Source organism: Ptychodera flava, chromosome 1 (genome assembly GCF_041260155.1).
Source record: "Ptychodera flava strain L36383 chromosome 1, AS_Pfla_20210202, whole genome shotgun sequence".
NCBI lineage: Eukaryota > Metazoa > Hemichordata > Enteropneusta > Ptychoderidae > Ptychodera > Ptychodera flava.
Window position 1 is genome coordinate 53,970,084 of NC_091928.1, and position 20,695 is coordinate 53,990,778.

General features: G+C 34.2%; 2 protein-coding genes across 3 annotated transcripts in view; both read left to right on the forward strand.

The window, feature by feature from the left end:
- The first annotated feature begins 121 nt into the window (after nucleotides 1–121).
- On the forward strand, nucleotides 122–7,412 carry LOC139140997 (synaptonemal complex protein 3-like). The gene is made up of 9 exons (XM_070710530.1): nucleotides 122–369; nucleotides 610–734; nucleotides 1,193–1,271; nucleotides 2,003–2,037; nucleotides 3,460–3,577; nucleotides 3,684–3,783; nucleotides 4,090–4,188; nucleotides 4,792–4,896; nucleotides 5,177–7,412. The coding sequence occupies exons 2-9, from the start codon at nucleotides 620–622 to the stop codon at nucleotides 5,228–5,230; spliced, it is 705 nt and encodes a 234-aa protein (XP_070566631.1). The 5' UTR covers nucleotides 122–369; nucleotides 610–619; the 3' UTR covers nucleotides 5,231–7,412.
- Nucleotides 7,413–7,999: 587 nt separating this feature from the next.
- LOC139140999 (tetraspanin-4-like) overlaps nucleotides 8,000–20,695 on the forward strand; it is a 28,081-nt gene continuing 15,385 nt past the window's right edge. Inside the window, exons 1-2 of one of the 2 annotated variants that reach the window (XM_070710554.1) lie at nucleotides 8,000–8,135; nucleotides 12,899–13,033. In XM_070710554.1, the coding sequence (XP_070566655.1) occupies nucleotides 12,977–13,033 (57 nt within the window). In that variant the 5' untranslated portion in view covers nucleotides 8,000–8,135; nucleotides 12,899–12,976. The remainder of the gene's footprint in view (nucleotides 8,136–12,898; nucleotides 13,034–20,695) is intronic. The other variant, XM_070710546.1, reaches the window with a different exon arrangement.

Consider the following 20,695-nt stretch of genomic DNA (forward strand, 5'->3'; position numbering starts at 1 on the left):
TTGGCATAGACTTTTGAAAAATTCAAGTTTGCCGCCATTGTCGATGCAGACGACAAACTCTGAAGGAGAGAGTGGTTAATTTACATATATCCCGTCACTTTTAGGCATACACAAAAAAGTGCGGAGACAAAATCCATAAAGATAGCGACTCTGAGATATCAAAGAATTTGTTATTAACTTATGGCAGTTTATCTTTCCTTTTTAATATAAAGCAGACTTCAGAAAACCATTTGCTTCATCATCGATAACATGCGCGTATTGTTTCACCATGAAGTTCCTGATGTTAAATTTCAAAGAACTACTTTCAACAAAGTGGAATCAGAAAAAGTGGACTGCCCAGCACGAATTTTAGCAAATATTGGAGCTGAGGTAATATTTCTGATTCCTGATAGCTGTACTCAAGTTGTCTTTTATTTTTTAGTGTGTGGTGCTGACTGATGCCACAGTATTTCGATTAGCATGTTATTCATCTAAGTATTTCGCTTGTGGATAGTTGACGTCAATGACGTACAGTGTAACCCCCGCGTGTAAAGATATGAAAAATCTCCACCTATTAAAATAACTTAGTTTCTTTTTATTTATGTTAAATTTCTTTTACGATATTCGTAGGAAAACGACCATGCCAAAGAAACAACCTCAAAAGAATCAAAAGCCAAAACAAGTTCCAGAAGAGCGAGAATCTCCATTTGACTTCGATGAGGAGGAGGACGGTAATCAGTTGGAATGTATTCGTGGTGAGCGCTGTGAATATTCGCCCCTATCTCCTTCATCTTGTGAACTTTCGATGTTTAGAGTGTTGACTAGACTGATTAGAATTCGATTTTTATATCAGTAAATTAGGTTATACTTATAGTGTTGATCAATATCCCCGGGGCACAATTATGAACTTGTAATTTGAAGTACTGTACATCTGCCTTATCTCATTCCAAAATACACGATACAAGAGAACTTCAGACGAGTGGATAGTGTGTACTGTAGTTGACAAGGAAAACAATCAATGCGATCTCGCATGATCGGTGTCAAAGCCTTACCCGGACTTTTGTACATGATTTACAGTGAAAACGCCGCTTGAATGCAGCAGTCTGCTAAATGGTACATATATGGTTTGCTCAGGTTTTAACGCATTTCATGAACATTCACATTTCAATTTAAATTTTATTTTGCTTTACTTGTTTGGCAATTTCTGCTACAGAGGATGAAACACCGACAGTTCCAAGAACTGCAGGAAAGAAACGAACTCTGATAAGTCAAGATGATGACGTAGACTTGGGGTAAGTTCAGACATACTGAAATGGATTTAAAACAAATTCATGATTTTGTCATTCTTCACTGCAAAGAAACAGAGCAGTGTGCAAAAAAATGTGAAAGGAAAAAGGAAAAATAATAGCTTTTTCACAATCTGTGTAAATCAGGTGCAGAGATGAGCTTGGTCCGTGTATATATTGTATGGCCTAAATTGGCCTTCATGTTTGCTATCCTCACTCTGTATGGCAATGACACCATAAAACAAACGAACCAATCCCTTGATTTATTTTAATGAGATAAGAGTTCCTAATCTTCCCACATGACTTATCTATTTTTTTTAGAAACTTCCAAATTGTCCATGATTTACTGAAGGATGCTAATTTTCTCTTCACAAATTAATAGACTGTCCTGAGATGTTTGTACAGTATGAATTTGTATCATAAAATTATCATATCTTCATGTTTGATGAAACAGAATTTTACGGATCCTCAATAAATCATTGCATTGACTGTGTACTTACTCTATCATCTGTTTATCCATGCATGTAGATAAATTTCCTGTGGAGATGCGCTTCAGTTCATCGTTGGTTAATGATAATGATATGGTATTGATAATGGTCTTCTGATGATGTTTCTTTTTATTGTCAATTGTAATATTTATAAGTGGCTTTCAAAGTTCAAACCACTTCACTTGTCCTAGAGTTTAATTCCCATCATGTGGAATAATGGCACCAACTAAATGCCTTGATCTCTTGCAGAGGTGAAGTGCACACTTTGTTGGAAAGATTCGGATGTGAGTTACTATTTTTGTGTTTTTACCGACAGTTTAATTAAATTACCTGTTCTCCCCTATTTCCCGTAATGCAGGTTTCCGCTCGACATTGATTAAGCAATAATGTACCCCAAAATTTGTTTGAGTCCATTATGGGCTGGGAGGGGGTACATTATTGCTTTTACTTACAGTTTTGACAATGATAATGTTTTTGACATCTGGGGCCACCATGCTGGATAATCGAACACATTATCAGTAATAAATAATCTGAGGTTATGTTGTCACAAATTTCACTGGTATTAATAAGACTGTAATATAATAACAAATAATGGGTTTGAGCCATACCATGGTCGTGAAAAGGTTAGAGTTTAATATTTAAGCAATAAAGCACACCCAGCGATGGTATACCACAAGATTTTGACCAGTTCACTTCATATATACACGAGCGATAGCGAGTGCATATATGAAGTGAACTGATCAAAATCGAATCGAATGGTGTACCGTCGCTGGGTGTGATTTATTGCCGTTATATCATAGCAGTATATTGAAATTCTGGCGTGGAACATCATAAACGAATTTTTGCTCACTGGCAAGCTGAGAGCTCGCGCGTATTCCAGCAGTGATATATCGCCAATATACCACGGTTCTTTTCGCGTCTCGACCAATCAGATTGCTGCATTTGCACCATCAATATACTGATATGATATAATAAAATATATCTGAGAAGACAACTCCATACAGGAAGTTTTCATTCTGAAGAAGTCAATTTGATGCAGTGATATTGTGCTCATTAAAATCTTGAAACACTAAATCATATAAAACATCTAAAAACCCTAGAATTGTATAGAGGCTTTACTGGGCATTGCCCGGTCACAAATTGAAAATATTAGATCTCACTAGCACTGTTAGTATGAGACAACGTTCAGAAAATGTGCCTTGTTCCTTGAATGATGGCTTTATACTTAAACCTTGTCATGTGACGCTAATTGTATGAATAATTAATGTTCATAAAGTTCACTGCACTGTCATGATTGATGCATACGTGGACATCAAAGTATAGTTGAGAAGAATTTTTTTAGGTTAATGAGGTCCACCAGCCAAATGAAATTGATAATGAGTTGTACATACAAAATGCACAACCAGGCTTTATGGCCACAGAGGGCACTCTTTCAGAAACTTTCATCCCACCCAGATTAAGAAATTAGTAGCTTTCAGTCCTGCTTTGCAAAGCCAGAGAGAAAAGGGAAACTTGACTTTGGATAGAAGTAGTAGGCTATTGTTGAATTTTTCTGAGATAGGGCAGCGTAAATTTGTCCTTTGTCCCTCTGCAAGGTCTATGAATAAATGAACAAAGGAATTGTAAAACTCAAAAGAAAAGCTAAAGGAGCATTTGCTCTCTAGGTCACTGATGAAGTTTTGATGGCACTTTTGTTTTCTCTTCAGCTGATATTAGCAAGACCATTGTTGCTAAACGCAAACGTTTGGAGACCCTTACCCAACAGTCATTGAAGAGCAGCAACCGTAAGGTAGAAGATATATTTAAACACCAACAAGCAGAAAGGTAAGTACGGGAAGTCTCACATCTGTATGATTCTAAGAATATTGATGTAGAATCTGTAACCTTGGTATATTCTAGTTTATTCATTTGTATTTACTTCATTTTTCAGACAGAAACTTAGTGATGAGTACATCAGCCAGGTGATGAATGTGTTCCAGCAATGGGAATCTGATGTTGCCAAGATAAAAGAACATGAAGATAAACTTCAGGTAAGACTTCAATCATGAAATCGAATTTTTTGTTTGCGTTTTGTCTGTCAAAAGAGTTTAAACATTAAAAGGGAGTGGTTAAATGCTTTTTACTGGATAATGAAGTTGCGTTGGAAATGTTCTTACTGTCTAAATAATGTTGTGAAAACAGTTTTGTGTACTTGTCAATCCATAAAATATCCAGGAAAGATAACATTATGTCAGCTTATATTAAGTAAATGACTACAACCATGATGAGATTTCTGATAAAAAATACGACCCAGTGAATTTAAAACATACAGTCTTCTATATTCTATTTCCTTTCAGACTTTGTTCCGTCAGCAGCAGAAGCTGTTCCAACAGGCACGCATTGTTCAAAGTCAAAGACTGAAAACACTCAGACAGCTCCATGAGCAATATGCCAAGGTAATTGTCAACAAATTCATTATTTTCGCTGATGTGCAATTTTGTTAGGATATCCATATGAACAAAACAGAAAAAATTGCCATGACACTGAGTCATTGTATTGGCCTAGCAGACAAATAGACAAGTTTTCGCTGTTATATCAGGCTGTTTCTCCAAGATCATGAAATTATTTTATCAAAATTTTGGTAATTAGCCAAAATATGATGGCAAGCTGAATAAATGCCAGGTTAACAAATTCAAGATGGTAGTTTCAACTATGCTTCAGAAACTTGTACATGATCGTACATTTAAGATTTTATATAACTGCTGGTTATTTGTAGTGTGCCCAATAACAGATATTTTCGAAAGTGGTGCCAAGTATTTCTGGCTGCAGAATTCTCCCTATTAGTCAGTATGGGGTGTGGCGCCCTCTAGTGGAGTCTTAACACTTTCCTCTGAAAATGCCATGCAACAAATATTTTTCAAATTACATTGAACAAATTCCATTATTTCCAAAGCAAAAATTGGACCACTCTGAACAACCCCTGTCATATATAGTAAACATTCTCGGGGAGAATTCTGCCAGGCTGCTTTTTCATAACTATGTGGATCTTTGATTACCAGAGTATGAGTGACCTTGAAACACGGCACCAAGACCAGCATGGTAATGTACAAGTGGAACTCAGAAAAGAGATGGGATTACTACAGAAGAAAATACTCATGGACACTGTAAGTCAATTCCTTCACTGCAATTTTATTCAAAATTAAAGCAGATTTCTGTTATTCTTTGCTGAGACTTTTTATTTTCTGGTTACTATATATTGAAGGATTACACTGATTAATTTGTGCTATTTGATCATATGATGTATAAAACAATATGTCACTATTGGATTCAGAGGAGCATAATCAGCAATCTTTCCATTGAGATTAAGTTAAAAATGCAAGAAACTTAGTTCTTTTATTTGATGATATTTCTTTTACTCCTACTTTTTCCTCTCTTGTTTAACAGCAAAACCAGGAGATGGCCAATGTCAGGAAATCACTTCAGTCTATGCTGTGGTAGGAACAAGCCAAATAATGTTCACTGAGAGGAAAAGTTAGAAACTGATGGTATAATTTTTACGGAGAAACCATGCTTTTTTAATTATTGACAGGAGAGTTGAATATTTCAGTGTTACAACTTTTATCATTCATGGGAAGTAGTTGAAGTGTTTATCTCTTTTCAAGACAAAATGTTTTAGTAATTTAACTTTGATAAATTATTAATGTAATGTATTTAAGTCTATGAAGAATGTAGTAATGCAATATTTAAAAGGATGTTCCGCATTATTGATAAATTTGTTTCTACCGTTGTGTCATAAGATGTCTTCAAACTGGATAATATAAAGCTCACTAGGCATAACCTGTTCAACACAATTCTCTAGAAACAGGCCCATACTAAAATTGAATGATATGAGGATAAAGAGTTAAAGGTATACAGTCACCTGTAATTTTAAATATGTCCATTTTTGGTCAAAGGGGCATTCCTTTGTATTCAAAAATGCCCATGTGAGGGCGCTGTTTTTAAAAAGCGGCCACCCGCTTAAAATCTGTGATTGGTTAGATTTTCTCTTTCCATGGTAACTGTGGCAAAATTGGAACATGTGACAGTATACCTTTAAGATAGAATGTGCCTCAAGAACAGATATTCAAATTTCTACAATTCTTTTCTAATCCGCCACCTGTGGTGCTTCATTTTAAGGCTCTTGAAGTAAGAAAAATTTTCTCAGGCATATGTTTTTGAAAATCGGAAATTTAATTTTGCAATAGAGTTAACACTGAATTTCAAATATCAGTAAATGTTGGGGGAAATTGTTTCCCTGGTACCAAAATTTACATAATAACCCCTGATTTTTATTCCCGATTTGGTAGGAGAGTGGTTGAGAGTTTCATTAAGGAAAGTTTGAGCAAATATTGAAGTCTTTCACCTTGGAGGTGCATACTACCTTAAAAAAGTTACATGTTATTTTGTGAAAGGCTCTACACACATCTATCATAACAATACCAACCAAATACCTGTATTACATCACTCTGATTAATCAGCAGATTTGCCTTAGGGAGTATTATGCTTCCCTGAGACAAACATTCTGTGTGGCAAGAATACTTGATTTTCAAAGTTTCTGTTATGCAAGATTTAATAGACCATTAAAAGAAAATTCTTTGTTTGTTGCCCTTGGATTTTTGAAAAACCTACCAGCCAGCCAGGGAAAAGAACAAACACTGACAAAAAATACTAGTGAATTAAAGTAGGCTAAATTTTCATTTGGTTTGTTTTGGAAAAATAGTATTTTTATTTGTAATAGTGTTAACTTTCTTTTCTTAATTTTCTCTGAAAACCTACCAGCACGTGGATGGCAAACAAAGAATTTTATTTTACAGCGCCTTGTAAAAAAATTGATGATTTTCCAAATCATATTGTAAACTTTCATGATGTAAATTTCACCTTAATAAAAATCATTGATTTAATTCTTTTACACATATTTATATTTTAGTTCCACAGAAATATTGCAATATTTGGTATTGCTCATTACTGCACTTATACTTTGCTTACATTACAACCCCATTAGCTGTATCTTTTTGCATTTTTTTCCACATCAAAATTAACTATGTCAAAATACTCAACGACATGTAACAATAGAATGTTTTTCAAACATTGGCAATGAATATAAATTAGATTTTTAATTTTTGAGTTGTGACTCAAATATGGTGGCTGAATATATGCACATGTTAACCGCCTGAGTTTAATCAACCAAATGCATCACCAAGGATTGAAATAGTGACAATAATGGCTTAATAACAGGAATTTAAAAGATCTCCCTGAAGATTGGATGATAGTATTTTGTAAACAAAGTACACAAAGATACAGTCCATTGGGTTTTAACTGTAAATGCAGTCTGTATGTGCAAATGATCTTTGTCAATTAGAGTTTTTGTATTGCAATGTTTATTGTGCTGTCGATGAAAATACAGTTTTAATAGGATTATTTAATGCTCATGGTAATCCACTCAGAACAGGTTTTAGTGCCCGGTTATTGCCTCTTCAATCGAATTAAAATTTAATCAACTTTCATATGTAGGCTATTGACATAATACAGGAATGCTTTAGATCATATCTTGAATTGAAAGAGGTGTTTTTTATATGTGTGATATAATTGTACAAGTATTTATCTTTATGGCATGGTCAGTATTTTATTGTTGATTAAAATTTAAATGCATTGTTTATTGATTGTTAATAAAAAAATGTTTGTCACGCAAAGTTCATCAATGAATGGTGACTTCTCTTCTTTATCGTTTCCTTCATTTCAAGTAAAATTAGTATGCGAAAATGAAGCATTTTTAAGTTCACTCAAGATGCAAACACAATGGTAGTAAAATTAGAGAAGTACAAATTCGGTATTTCAAAATAAGGCTGAGGCCAAGCAAAAGAGGAACAGTAGTTTTGCTTGATCGTGTGTGCATCAATAGATTGCTTTTCCTTTGATTTGAGTATGTTGACTGCGTTGATAATGAAAAGAAAATTGACTTGTTTTCAAATTCTACAAGATGTTACACACATAGTTTAGATGTTAGAAATTTAATAGGGATCATCAAACAGCAGTACAATTACCAAAATTATGAACATATTACTTGAAGAAAACACAAGAAAACCCTCATCTTCTTATTTTGAGAAACAAAGCAAAAATATCTCCATATCTTCATCTCTGTCTGAGGAACAATACGGCAAAAAACATTTTTTATGATCCCAGGGACATTTTCCCCCCAGACCCAGGGCAGGGCGCCCTCAATAAGTAGATCGATGACCCTTGACCCGAATACGTCGCAGGGAGTGAAAGCGTCAAAGGACTCTCGCGAGTGTAATAACCGATAACAATCAAGCAGTGTAGGCCCCCTTTGAACATCACCAGAAGCTGCGTAGCGGTTGAATAAAAGGTATGTACGATTGAGAGTTGTTGAATCAGTCGCTTTTACTCTGTGGAGTACAGTGCGGTAGAAGTGTTTTATTGCTCCTCAGAAACTCCTCAGGTTTTTTATTAACTTTGTCGCACGCAGTTGCGTTGTCCGTCGTGTACGGCAACAGCAGCCATTTTGACAGCAACTAATCCCGACGCACAATTGCACCAGCCTGTCTTAAATTGTTGTTCCGAAAACCGATATGTGAAGTAAAAGTGGGTAGATACAGTAGATATAGCGGAAAGTGTGGGCAGACTTCATGCAAAATAAAATGTTAAACCCTTCGTAAATAAACGGGGAAATGTTGAAAACCTGAGACTGAGTGATGTTCAGTTAATTTTACATCTATTGTAGCGTATTTGTCAACAATTTTTATAAATGAAATATTTCAACATCGCGCCAAGCACCGATACAACTCGTTTTGAATAAGTCTTCTGTAAGTGACAATAAATTCTTTAAATGTAATGAGAATATTTTATTTAATTTGCAAATTTTGCGTAGGAAAGACAAAGGAGATTCCCAGATAGCGTCTACGTCATGACTGTGCAGAAAGCATAGCTAAGTATATTACGTAACATGTCTTTCACGGTATGCTTTTATTGCTATGTTAATTTTCCCAAAGCCCTTTTATTGCCAGCAGTTCACGTAACTGGTGACGCCCCTTGTTGGTTCTTTCAAGGTTTAGAGAGGAAATATTGAAAATCTTTGGACAGATAGCAGCCTCAATAGATTGATTTTCACAAGTTCCACTGTCCGTTAGCTACTGCAGGCATCAACAGGTGTTCGTTTTAATAAAGCCTTGAACTTTGGCACAACTTTCACTGTATAATACACTTGAGTGTGTGTTTCAGTGTTCTGAATAAATCTGAAACCCATTGTGAAGGCCAGGCTTGGCAGTGGTTGTCATAACATTCATAGTAAAACAAGGTCTCCGGGTTGTTACAGGATATAGTCAGTATACTGTACCTGTTTTTGGAGGCATAGATTTCAGTTTAGCATACATGTAGCTTCTCTGATATTATGAGATTTCTGAAGTTTAGATAGAACTTCTTGTACACATTATTTTATATACTTTGCATGTATTAAATATCAGGGCTGGATTCAGAATGTCTTGTTTGTTTTCACATGATATTATGAAATTAACACACTGTAATATCATACTGCAAGAGGTACATAACATTCAGGGTCTATTTTTTCAAATTGCCAGTCTCAGTGGAAGAGAAATAAATATACTCATCGTGAAAGCAATTTTTAGCAAGACCTGAGTTATGTTATTATTTTCAAGTGAAAATGTTGTACAGCTAGTCTATAGGTCACAACATAATCTTATCACGGAAAGAAATGTGTTCCTGTTCACTCGGTGTGAGTGTTAAGTGTCTATCCTGCTCCGAACATGTGAAAAGTGATTGTAAGTAACAATGATAATAATACATGTAATATGTACACTGCTGTGAATAAAAGATCGTATCCTGTTTCTTCAAGAATCTGGGAGTTCATGCAAGTCCACTGACCTCAGCATGTACCAAACTTACAGAACAGATAACTGAAAGTTTATCAGCCCTGAAACAAATCTCTGTCTTTCCAGTCTGCCTTGTCTGAAATTTGTCCCTTAATCCAATCGTATTAACATTATTCCATTCCTACATGTATCAAGCATAAAAAATGTTGAAAATATTATCTACATTCCATACTACATTACATATTTATCAATGATCATGGTTCACTTTTCTGTGTATAGTTTCATGGTCTGGTAAACTTTAAAACTCAATCGTCCATGGATATTGGTTGCATTCATCATACTCCTTGATCATGCGTGAAATGTTATGCTGAATAATATTTGCTAAAAATTGTTATCAGTGCTATAGTAAAAATATTTAAAGTCAACACCACAGTCAAATGAATGTCAAATATTTTGTAGAGATGATCACAGTATTTATATTAGCCACTGTGGATACCAGAATTCAAATGTGCCAGGCCAAGGAATTAATTGCGTTTGACCTCAAACCCCCTATACCCCTAAACCAAAGTATTGAAGTGCAGAAATGCAGTGCCAAAATTACTGTATGAACTTGAACAAGATTTGTTACTGAAAGAGGTTGTTTAACTTAAGGTTAAAACTGTTGACAGTTTCTCAAGGGACTTTTCAAAACCTGAAAAAACCCATAGTTTCTTTCAGTTGTGTAACTGTGGCATAAACTAATGGTTTGTACAAATTTATGCATGATGATGGGAATAGAGCTTAAACCTCTCTACCTTAAGTAAATGTATGTTTGTCCAGTTGCACTTTTATTGAATTATCCAAGAAAGTTAAAGAATATAAAAATATTATGAATTTGTGTAGCAAAGCAACTTCATTTATTGAACAAAGGAAATCATAATTCCAGATTTGAAAATCATGGATCTTACAATGTACATATACCTTGATGGGATTGCCTGTAGAGGCTATGGTACAACACTGTGAGGTTTCCCATCTGCATCTATCAGTTTGGTCTATAACAGTGCAACCTTTGGTAATGAAAATGTAGCTGTCTGGCTTTGTTTATTTTTTATGTCAGGACAGAATTTTATGGCATGGGTCATTGGAAAGGTCAGAGATCTATAATGGTAGCAGCAAAGGGTCAGCCCAGACCAATAACTCAGATCTTTACAAAAAGAGAGAGTAAAGAAAAAATACTGAATGAATTGAAAGAAAATGAGGCAAGGTATGGCAGTTTTAATAGGCAGAGAGAGTCATTGTGGGCACTTTATTGTGAAATATGAGCTGACTTCTTAAAGGTTGGGTTTATACAATGCTTGTGTATGAGTGTGTTTGACTTCTTGAAAGCAGTTGCATTGAATAGGTACAGCAAGATTTTTGCATTGTGGATTGATAATGAAAGGGGGCCAACAGTTGAGTCAGTGGTGAAGCCTTTTTCATCAAGCCCTTTGGATAAGATTCCAATAGCTAGAAATATTGACTGATGATATGTGAGGTACAATCAATTTAGGCAGTGATTTCAAGTTGAAGGTATGCAGTACTGGATTTTTAAATTAATCTGGAAATTATATGCCAGTGGCTCTGTACTGCAGCTTTTACTGATATTAAGGAGGCCTAGTTTCCTGGTATTTGGCATACGGTTTAGAGTAACTGCATTTTTGGTTGCTGAATTTAAAGTTTTACACTTTCAATAGCTGTTCATATTGGATGGGCATTCCCACACTTAGTTTTAATTGAAATTTTACAAATTATATGTAGTGCCTCAGGAACAGATATTCAGATTTGCAAACTTTCACAATTTTATTCGTTTAGGTTACCACTTACGGGGGCTCATTTTAAAGCTTATGAAGTAAATGAAGTTTTCACTAGCTTAGTTTTGTGAAGTACAAGAATTTTGATTTTCCGTATAGAGATAACATTGTTAGGGATGGTGGCCATTTTGAATTTCAAATCTCGGTAAATATAGGATAATTTGTTTCTGTGGTACTTAAATTTGCGCGGTGACCCTCGATTTTTATCCTTGATATTGTAATCTGACTGAAAGTTGAGGAAAACTTGAGCAAAGGTGTAAGTCTTTCATTTTTGAGGCGCAATACTACCAGTTACTACCGCAACTGTATACAACACTGAAAGTTACTATTAATTTATACAGTATTTTTATGAAGGAGTTTTGATTTTGAAATTAGAAAGTGCAGTAGGAGGAAATGCAGCAGTAGGAAATAAGAATTCAGACTGTTAATTTCTTTAGAGTTGAAATGTCAACAGGACACTGCCACCGTGTACCAGGATACAGTATGTCATTAAAGGTGTTTTGGTCGGTAAACACACATCAATAGAAACCCCTACGTAACAATGAGTCACCCTTTGGTCAACAAAGAACCTGTATCCAAGAAAGTGACCTTACATGTGTTCGTGACAACTGTGCCAGTTTTTGAACTTGTCACTGATAACCCATTCAGACTTGTGAAAAAGAGTATAATGAGCACTCTTGAGTTAATTCCGAGTTAAATCCTGGTGGCACATTAAGTATCCTTAAAAACTTTGTGAAGTATGTGTTAATATAGAAGCAAATTCTACTCGCTTGAAAATGAACTTCCCTGCTGGTATCACGTTGGGCATTGTAACGTAGCTACATGTAGTATGTTGTCGAAAAAATCTTAAGAGTCTGGCTGCCTGTTGATAAGGTACAGTGTAGGTATGTGCATGAGAGTCCCTAGCACTAAGCTACAACTGAATCAACTTAGACTGGGCTGTAGTAAATACTAAAAAATTTCAAATCCTTTCTGGTACATACTGCATTGGTATCGTAACCAATAAATAATGCAATAAAGTTGTCAATGTAATTCAACCCTGACATGTAGCTGCAGTACACTAAGCTCCTTGTTGTCAGTAATGCATGGTAAGAACAGAAATGCACAAGATTTCATTGTTTTCTAAAATGTTTGGCTGTAAAAATCACTTGTGCATCAAAATAGACAGTATACTATAGAGTACGGTAGTAAATCCATTACAATATCATGCCATGATGCTCTATAATCTGTAATTATTTTTGTTGGTCACCATCCACCAGGTGGATAGTGGATTGAGTTGTCTGGTGGTGAACTAGTCTGTTTATTGTAGCTTCTAGCTACAATTCTTTGATTTATTACTGGTAACCATTTATCAAGATTTGTTGACTGGGAATATTATACAGCACCTTTAAAAAATAATGTATTGATACCACTGCATCGATGCAATTATTTGTGCTGTTTTCTTGTCCTTACAGTTACACTTACAGAGTTTCTCCCCAATTCTTCAAGAAAGCATTAAGGCCAATTCCTACAATTGACTCAGATTCTTCAAGATGTCGGAAGACAAGGGTTTGAAGCAGTTCTTGGTAGTTTTCAATATCCTAGTCGTGGTAAGTATCTCTTATTTCCTTATGAAAGTTTGTGAAATTTACATATTATACCAGTATAGTGAAGTAGGAATGTAAGAGACCAAGAGATTTAAAATTCCAATAACTCCTTCAAATTTTTTCATATTGTTCAGTCACAATTTAATATTTTGACATATAATGAAATACATTGTGGGCTAACAGGTGTCGTACTTTGTATGATATTATATTATGTGTTTCTGGAGTTTTTAAGCAAAATCACTATTCTCTGTAGTTTGAACATGTGAAAAGGAGAAAGCAGATTTTCAAATTGTGTGAACAACAGAGTTTAGGGAATGCATTAGATGAGTACAGTGGCCATGCTGGTCTGCTCATGAAGCTAGACAATGTCACATCACTGGCAAAGTATATTAACACTGAGCTAATCAGGACAGTTCTGAAAACATAATTTCATTTGATTTGTACTATCCCTGACTTTTCCCAGCTGTCATCTAATACGGCATGTGTTCCAGCATGACCCTTCTGTGAGTTATATTATTTTTTTAGCACTGGTACATTGTACGTTCCAGCAAATGGCCAGCATGAGCTTCATCCAGTACAATATAATAAAGTGCCAGGCATTAGTGATGAAAATACAGAAAGATCATTGACATGAACATTTATCATTGTGAAATATTAATTGACAAAAAATTGTAAAAGTTTCCAGGTTTCAAGTATGCATATTCCATGTTGACAAATTGTGAAAACCACAATTTTTAGGGAGTGACAGATGAGATTGGTCATCTTAAATGACAATACCTGGTAGACATGCAGACTATGGTACCACAACAACCACAATTGTACACACTTACCAGTGATAATGTAATAATTCATTAACCCATACATCGTTCCGTAGAGATCAATTAATTTAATGATAGTGTTTATCATCAATAATATTTAATGATACTGAATGCATTCTATGTATCTAGTTTAAGAAAATGACAAATTACCCTGTAGAATTGTAATAATATCCAGAACAAGACCCTTTATACTGACGTGTTTCTATCATGAAGTCATATGGTGCAAATAACATGGAACTGCAGTAGACTGTACGTGTCATATCACACATATTTGTCTTCTCTGATGTCTATTTGAAGACATTAACTTTTGAATTATTAGTGTTGTGTGCAAGTAGTTGTACCAAGTTCCTTTGCCTGGAGGTCACAAGTGCCAAACAATTAGCTCTTTAGTGGGCCATTAACTTCACTGTTATCAGATATCAGTGAGTTTAACCACAACAATGCATGTATAGTGATCTACTTTTACACAGCTATAGCTTTATTTTCACAATTTTCTCTTAAACAATTCATTTTATGTATTGATATATATATATATATATAAATATATATATATATATATATATATATATATATATATACAATAAATATGAGAACACATCAAGTATGTTTGGTACCTATTACTCGAGTTTCACACATACACGCGATCGTCAGATAGGTAGATTTTATTGTGTGAAATTTGCTTCAGGTGCTTACATATAAGTATCAGGTTGGGTCAAACCATTTGGTGTTGTGGGTTGGATTGAAATTTGACAAGTAAAATTTGTTTTCCTGTCGGCACTTGGAGACCAACTCCGAACGCTTGTTTAAAGGCTAGATTTATCTGCATTGATAAATCTAGCCTTTTAAACAAGCGTTCGGAGTTGGTCTCCAAGTGCCGACACGAAAACAAATTTTACTTGTCAAATTTCAATCCAACCCACAACACCAAATGGTTTGACCCAACCTGACACTTATATGTAAGCACCTGAAGCAAATTTCACACAATAAAATCTACCTATCTGACGATCGCGTGTATGTGTGAAACTCGAGTAATAGGTACCAAACATACTTGATGTGTTCTCATATTTATTGTAATATTGCTCTGCATCCCTGCACCTCGAGACACTTTACCCCGTCTGAGTAAGATAACAAACAAGTTTTGGTGTATATATATATATATATATATATATATATATATATATATATATATATATATATACACAAAATGTATACAATGTGCCCTCCCGGTTATCACCATAATATATATATATTATATATATATATATATATATATATAATAAATAGTTTATTACATGTATCTGTAAACATGATGTAGCTCTTTTACATTTATACAAATAGCTGTAATTGTCATGGTTTGGTGTTGCTGATTGAACACAAATTGAATGATTGACAGATTACTACATGTAGTAAGGCTGTCATGTATGCATCACATACACTCATGTCCTGTGTCTTGAGTGAATGTTGTACACATGTAGTGATTCAGAATGTATGGATCTGATTATACAAGCACCACTTGATGTTCTTGAAAAATACTTGACTTAAAGATTAACAACTTCAACACTTCATCTTATATGGCAATCAACAATGTGTCAATTTTTGTGTTGGCAATGGCCATCAGTATGTATATACATACACACTTTTCTAAGTTTTCCTGCTAAAGATTACTGTATTTATTGTATGATGCATGTCTTTTTGAGCTGAAATGCCTCTTCATATTTTATTCGCTCTGAAAAAAAAGCCATGTAATTTTGATGGGAATTTTAAATAATGTTTTAAAAGAAAAATTGCTGATTTCAGACAATAGTATGCAATTTCAATTTTATTTCTTCTAAATCTTTGGCTTCTAATTTACATATCTGCATACATACACGTACATGTATAGGGGCAGACCAATTATATGTTTCTTTTTATTGATACATTGTAGTCCAGTTGTACTGATATTTCTATTTGCACATATGTACACGCCACACCTACATGTACTGTGCAATATAAATGTACCTTTGACCTGCCAGATTAGTCATTTTAATGTTTAATAATCACATACCATAAATGCCAGGTCAGATCTCATTGTTTGTTGGCATAAATAACATGGTCACTATTTATTATATGCCATATTCAGTGCATGTACATGTAACATAATTCAAAGTATTAATATCATTTATAGAGTGTTCACCGAGTTGAAAAATTTAGTGAAATGAATGTGTAAATAAAGCGATGGAGATCACAGCTGTGACAAGTAAACAAAAAGCACTGTAACCTATGAATGTTGTGACAATTACTCTAACATGTGTACATGTATTGAAGAAGACAAAAAATAATTCTCTAAATGATGCATGTGAACAGGAATTTTCTACTTGTTAGATATTAATTGCTTGAGCAAAGGTACACCATGGTCCTCACAGCATTAGAAAATTCCAAATTTGATTACATCCATAATTAGTTGTAATAATAGAGCATTTAACAGTGGCACAGATCTCAGTGTGAAATTCACAGATGAGTGAGTTAGGTCAGATACACTGTAGGCCAGATGATACTCAGTGAGGTGTATATGAATATGCTTAGTTGCCCATCAGTGGTGATAATTCTTACATTGTCAGAGTTTTTAGGGGATAATAGTTGTAATTTTTTATGATATTTCCTTTATTTACACTCTGTAAAACAAGTTTATGTTTTTCCAAACATGATTGTGTTGAACACAATGATATCAGCGATGTCAAACACTTTGCATTGTGACAATACGCAAAATATTATGGATGACAAAAGAATTAAGTTTGAACCAATAATCAAATATAACAATGTAGGCTGTGATGACAGGTTTAACATTGACAAAGTGAGGACAAAAGTACCTACACTTGTTTGTTTTTTCATGACAGAATGTTTTGTTGTAGCTGATATATGGTTGCAGTGTTAATACATCTTGCAGCATGAATTCAAGTGCTAGTAATATTATTTCAGACAATGAATTTGATGGAATTATCATCCAGATTAAAACATGATTTGATGCTGTACAGTGAAAGGCTACCTGATAATAAATGAGTTTGGCCAATATGATTAAGAGGGTGTTCTCCCAGGGTCACAATTCATTTATACGGTACTCTGATTACTCTACTAAAAGTTGCTGCAGGGATCAGTGTGTTCTCCAGGTTCATCTTACGAGGAGGGAATGTCTCCCAGTGCTTGAAAATTTAGGGGGATTTGGTTGTGACTGAGGCGGCCTGTAATAAGTTATGCAAATTAAGTTATGCAAATTAAAGTTTCAAGCTATTTATAGTAAGGCAAGTTTACAGTATTGAACAAATATCAAATAAAAGACAATCCTGTTTCTTTCTTTTTTCCGTCCAGTAAGTGTTAAATAAATTAGTAGCATCCACACTTCATTTCAGTTCAAACACAGTTTTGTAATCTGGAGGCAAAGTTTTGTTGATAGTCTTTTCAGCTTTATCACATCCTTCTACAGATAGCAAGCTTATATCACTAATACTGTGGCTATAGAGATTACATAGACAGTAATTATCAAGTAGAGTGCTACTACCGGTATATACATACTCCATATGCACTCTGTGTAATCATAATCTCAAACCTCATTGAAGATGGGCTAACATAGAGGTTTTGATTAGATAAGGGGTTCTGGCAATTTCATGTCCTAGAGAAAACACTTGGACTTACAGTAGATCAGTAATTTCCCTTTACAAGTTGACAGGCCACTCACTCAGAAATGATCACTGAGAAAGGATGTTCATCTAAATGAAATTTCACAATGTTTAAAAGATGATAAGAGTTTGAGAAAAGGGTGTTGACTCTCTTCTTGACTGACTTTAATATAAAAGTGGTTTTCAATGTTGTGTACAGTATGTTCATTTGAACTGAGAAAAATGAATACATTTATAGTACCAGGACACATGCAGTCTAGACTTTACAGTGTGAACAGTGTAGTACAATTGGTACAGTGGATGTCAATATTTGCATTTATTACATGTATCAGGTCACCTCCATATTAAATACCAAACATTATTTGTCTGTCATGGAAAGACAGGAGTTCTACCCAACCTTGGGTCATAAACATTTGTAGCCCACAGCTATTTGTAGTGCTGCAATGACTCTCATCACTACAGAGCCACAGTAAGCCTACATGATACTATAGAAAACAAATCACTTTAGTACATGCAGTGCCTGTAGAAATACAAATTTGACTTTAGTGGTAACAAGATCAACAGCTATAACAATAACAATGACAATGACATTAATAAACTACCAATATGGTATTCAATTTAATTTGCCATTTTGAATGAAAATTACTGCATTTTATTTCAATTATCCCTTTTTTGTACAATAAAAAGATCATTATGTTAACTTGGTATATAGCATGTACATGTACTGGTAATAACTATAAATACATGTATCCAGTGTGTACATTGTACTTACATGTATACATGTATGCTCATGATGCGTCCCAGAATTCTGTGCTTCTTTGTTCATGTATTTGTAATATTGTCGTACATACATCTTAAATACATAGCATACGTATTGTAGTTATTAATGGTATAATTATGCTAAGGGCAGTGGATATTTACAAAAATATGGATGATAAATGAACTTCATTGCATTTTCAGCTCGATGTGCACTAATTTAATACCACAGTGCTGAGGAAACTGCAGTGCCAGTATATACATTGCATGTACCCGGTACATCACTGTTTCAAACCAAATTTTATTGATATGAATTGCTTCAGTCAGAGATCAAATTGATATTCAGTGTTTTTTGTCAATTTCTCCAGCTTTCGACAAATGGTTATGTTTAACAAAACTACTACCCTACTCATTCAAAATTTGATATTTTGTGAAGTTGTTTATTAATTTTGCTTCTTTCCAGTGAATAACACTGGAGATGATATTTCATGTTTGTGATCATGAAAGCAGCACATTGCATGTACCATTTATCGAATGGGTTACTGTTTGCACATTATGTTATTTGAAACCAGTATGTAGAATTAAACAAGAGAATATAAAGCATAGCTATAGAGGGCGCCCTTCTGAGTGAATGCTGGACCATACACTGACTTTGTGACCTTTCATCTATTTTATCCTTGGCACAGTGATAACTTCCTCTGTCATTATTGATGAAATAGAATTTATAGCTCTAATATGTGGCCAAAGTGATGTTTGATGTGCAAAATGTTAGTTTCTGTAAGTATTCTGCAGATCTTACTTTATGTATTTGTTGCAACCCTTTTTAAAGCAGGGGCTCACTGAAAACAATACACTGTAGGAGCAGCAAATTACACAGAGCACTGGAAATATCAATAAAAAGTTACAGAAGAGCTAGCTGAAAAAATCTAACAAAAAAACAAGCCATCATTATCAACAAAACCATATTGTTAGTGACTAAAGCTGAAAAGGAAATGTTAGTTAAAAATTTCTTCCTACTATCGCTTTTACACATGTGAGTTATACATGTGCTGTAGCATAGTGATAAAATGTCTTTGTCAGCTTAAATGTGTAGATGAATGGCCAATGGAAATTTAAAATAAAAAAACATAGTATATGGCATGCCAACAGAAGCTTTACTACCCAGTATCAAATATGTCACATTCACTTTCATTATTCAAATGAACTAACCATGCGTATCAAATATCAAACATGTAATTTATGATTGCTGGTCTCTAGAGAGTTTTACTAAGCTGTTTACTAAAAGCTCTGTGAAATATCATTTACTTCACATTAGTCAAATACATATATCATTGTTAAAAGCTCAATGAAATATAATACCTACTTGAATTACATACCAGTACTTGTACGGCAAGAGAAAAATAGGTAGATTCCTGCCAATGAGTGCAGCACAGTGCTGTATACTTAGATCCCTGTCGCTTCTTTTCTCGATAGCCATGGGCCATATTGTTCATTTACGCAACAGCCTACCAATGTATATTGCTTTAATTTCCTGATCAGCTCACCACAAGTGTGACAGCTAGTTTGCTGAAATTTATTCCTTCAATTTACTTGTGTTTGATATATGCCCACAGACTTGGAACAAGTTAATTTATTGTATTGTAGAGAAACAAATGTGTTTAATTTAACTATTTTTATGTTGTGTATGTTTTGATCAGATTCATATTTCTTAACTTTTGAGTAAAACTTTGTACATTAATTTATGATTGCATCATTTTAAGTTGGATGTAACATACTTAATGTATGTTGTGTTGATAATCATTGTATAAACAGTTACGTGCATTGTACATTTTCAAGACATGTTAGGAAGTTTGTTGAAAGAGATAAATTGGCATGTTTTTACCTCAATTTGTTAGTATATTTACATTGTATTGAAAGCTTGGAGTTTGAGTCACTGAGAATTAAACTTTTAATGTTTGAAATCTAGCTAAGAAGATTACCAATCTGATAGTGAAATTGATCACTGTTAAATTACATCCATACAGTTAGTATGGAAGGTGAATCAGGCATGCAATCATGACCCTGTGTCTTCTATCAATATAAAGTCACACATGCATGAATATTGTAAATAATTTTTTTCAGTATCTACATTATTGATATAATGATAGTTTATTTCTCAAACACAGGTACATGTATTGTAGCCTGGCTCTGCTTGTTGGACTACAATCCAGTTCAGAATATATCATGTATGTGAAATGAGCAGTCAGACAAGTTTATTATGCAGAAATAGATTTTTCATTCTGAACATTCTGATTAGCCCAGAATTTTACTTTGTACATGTATTATATAGCTAGTACATGTTCTTCTGGCCATGAAATTTTACACCTTATATACCCAGGGGTAAACCTAGTCAGTATATAAACAGGCAGGTATTTCTCTTTTTATTTTACAGAGGCAGTTTT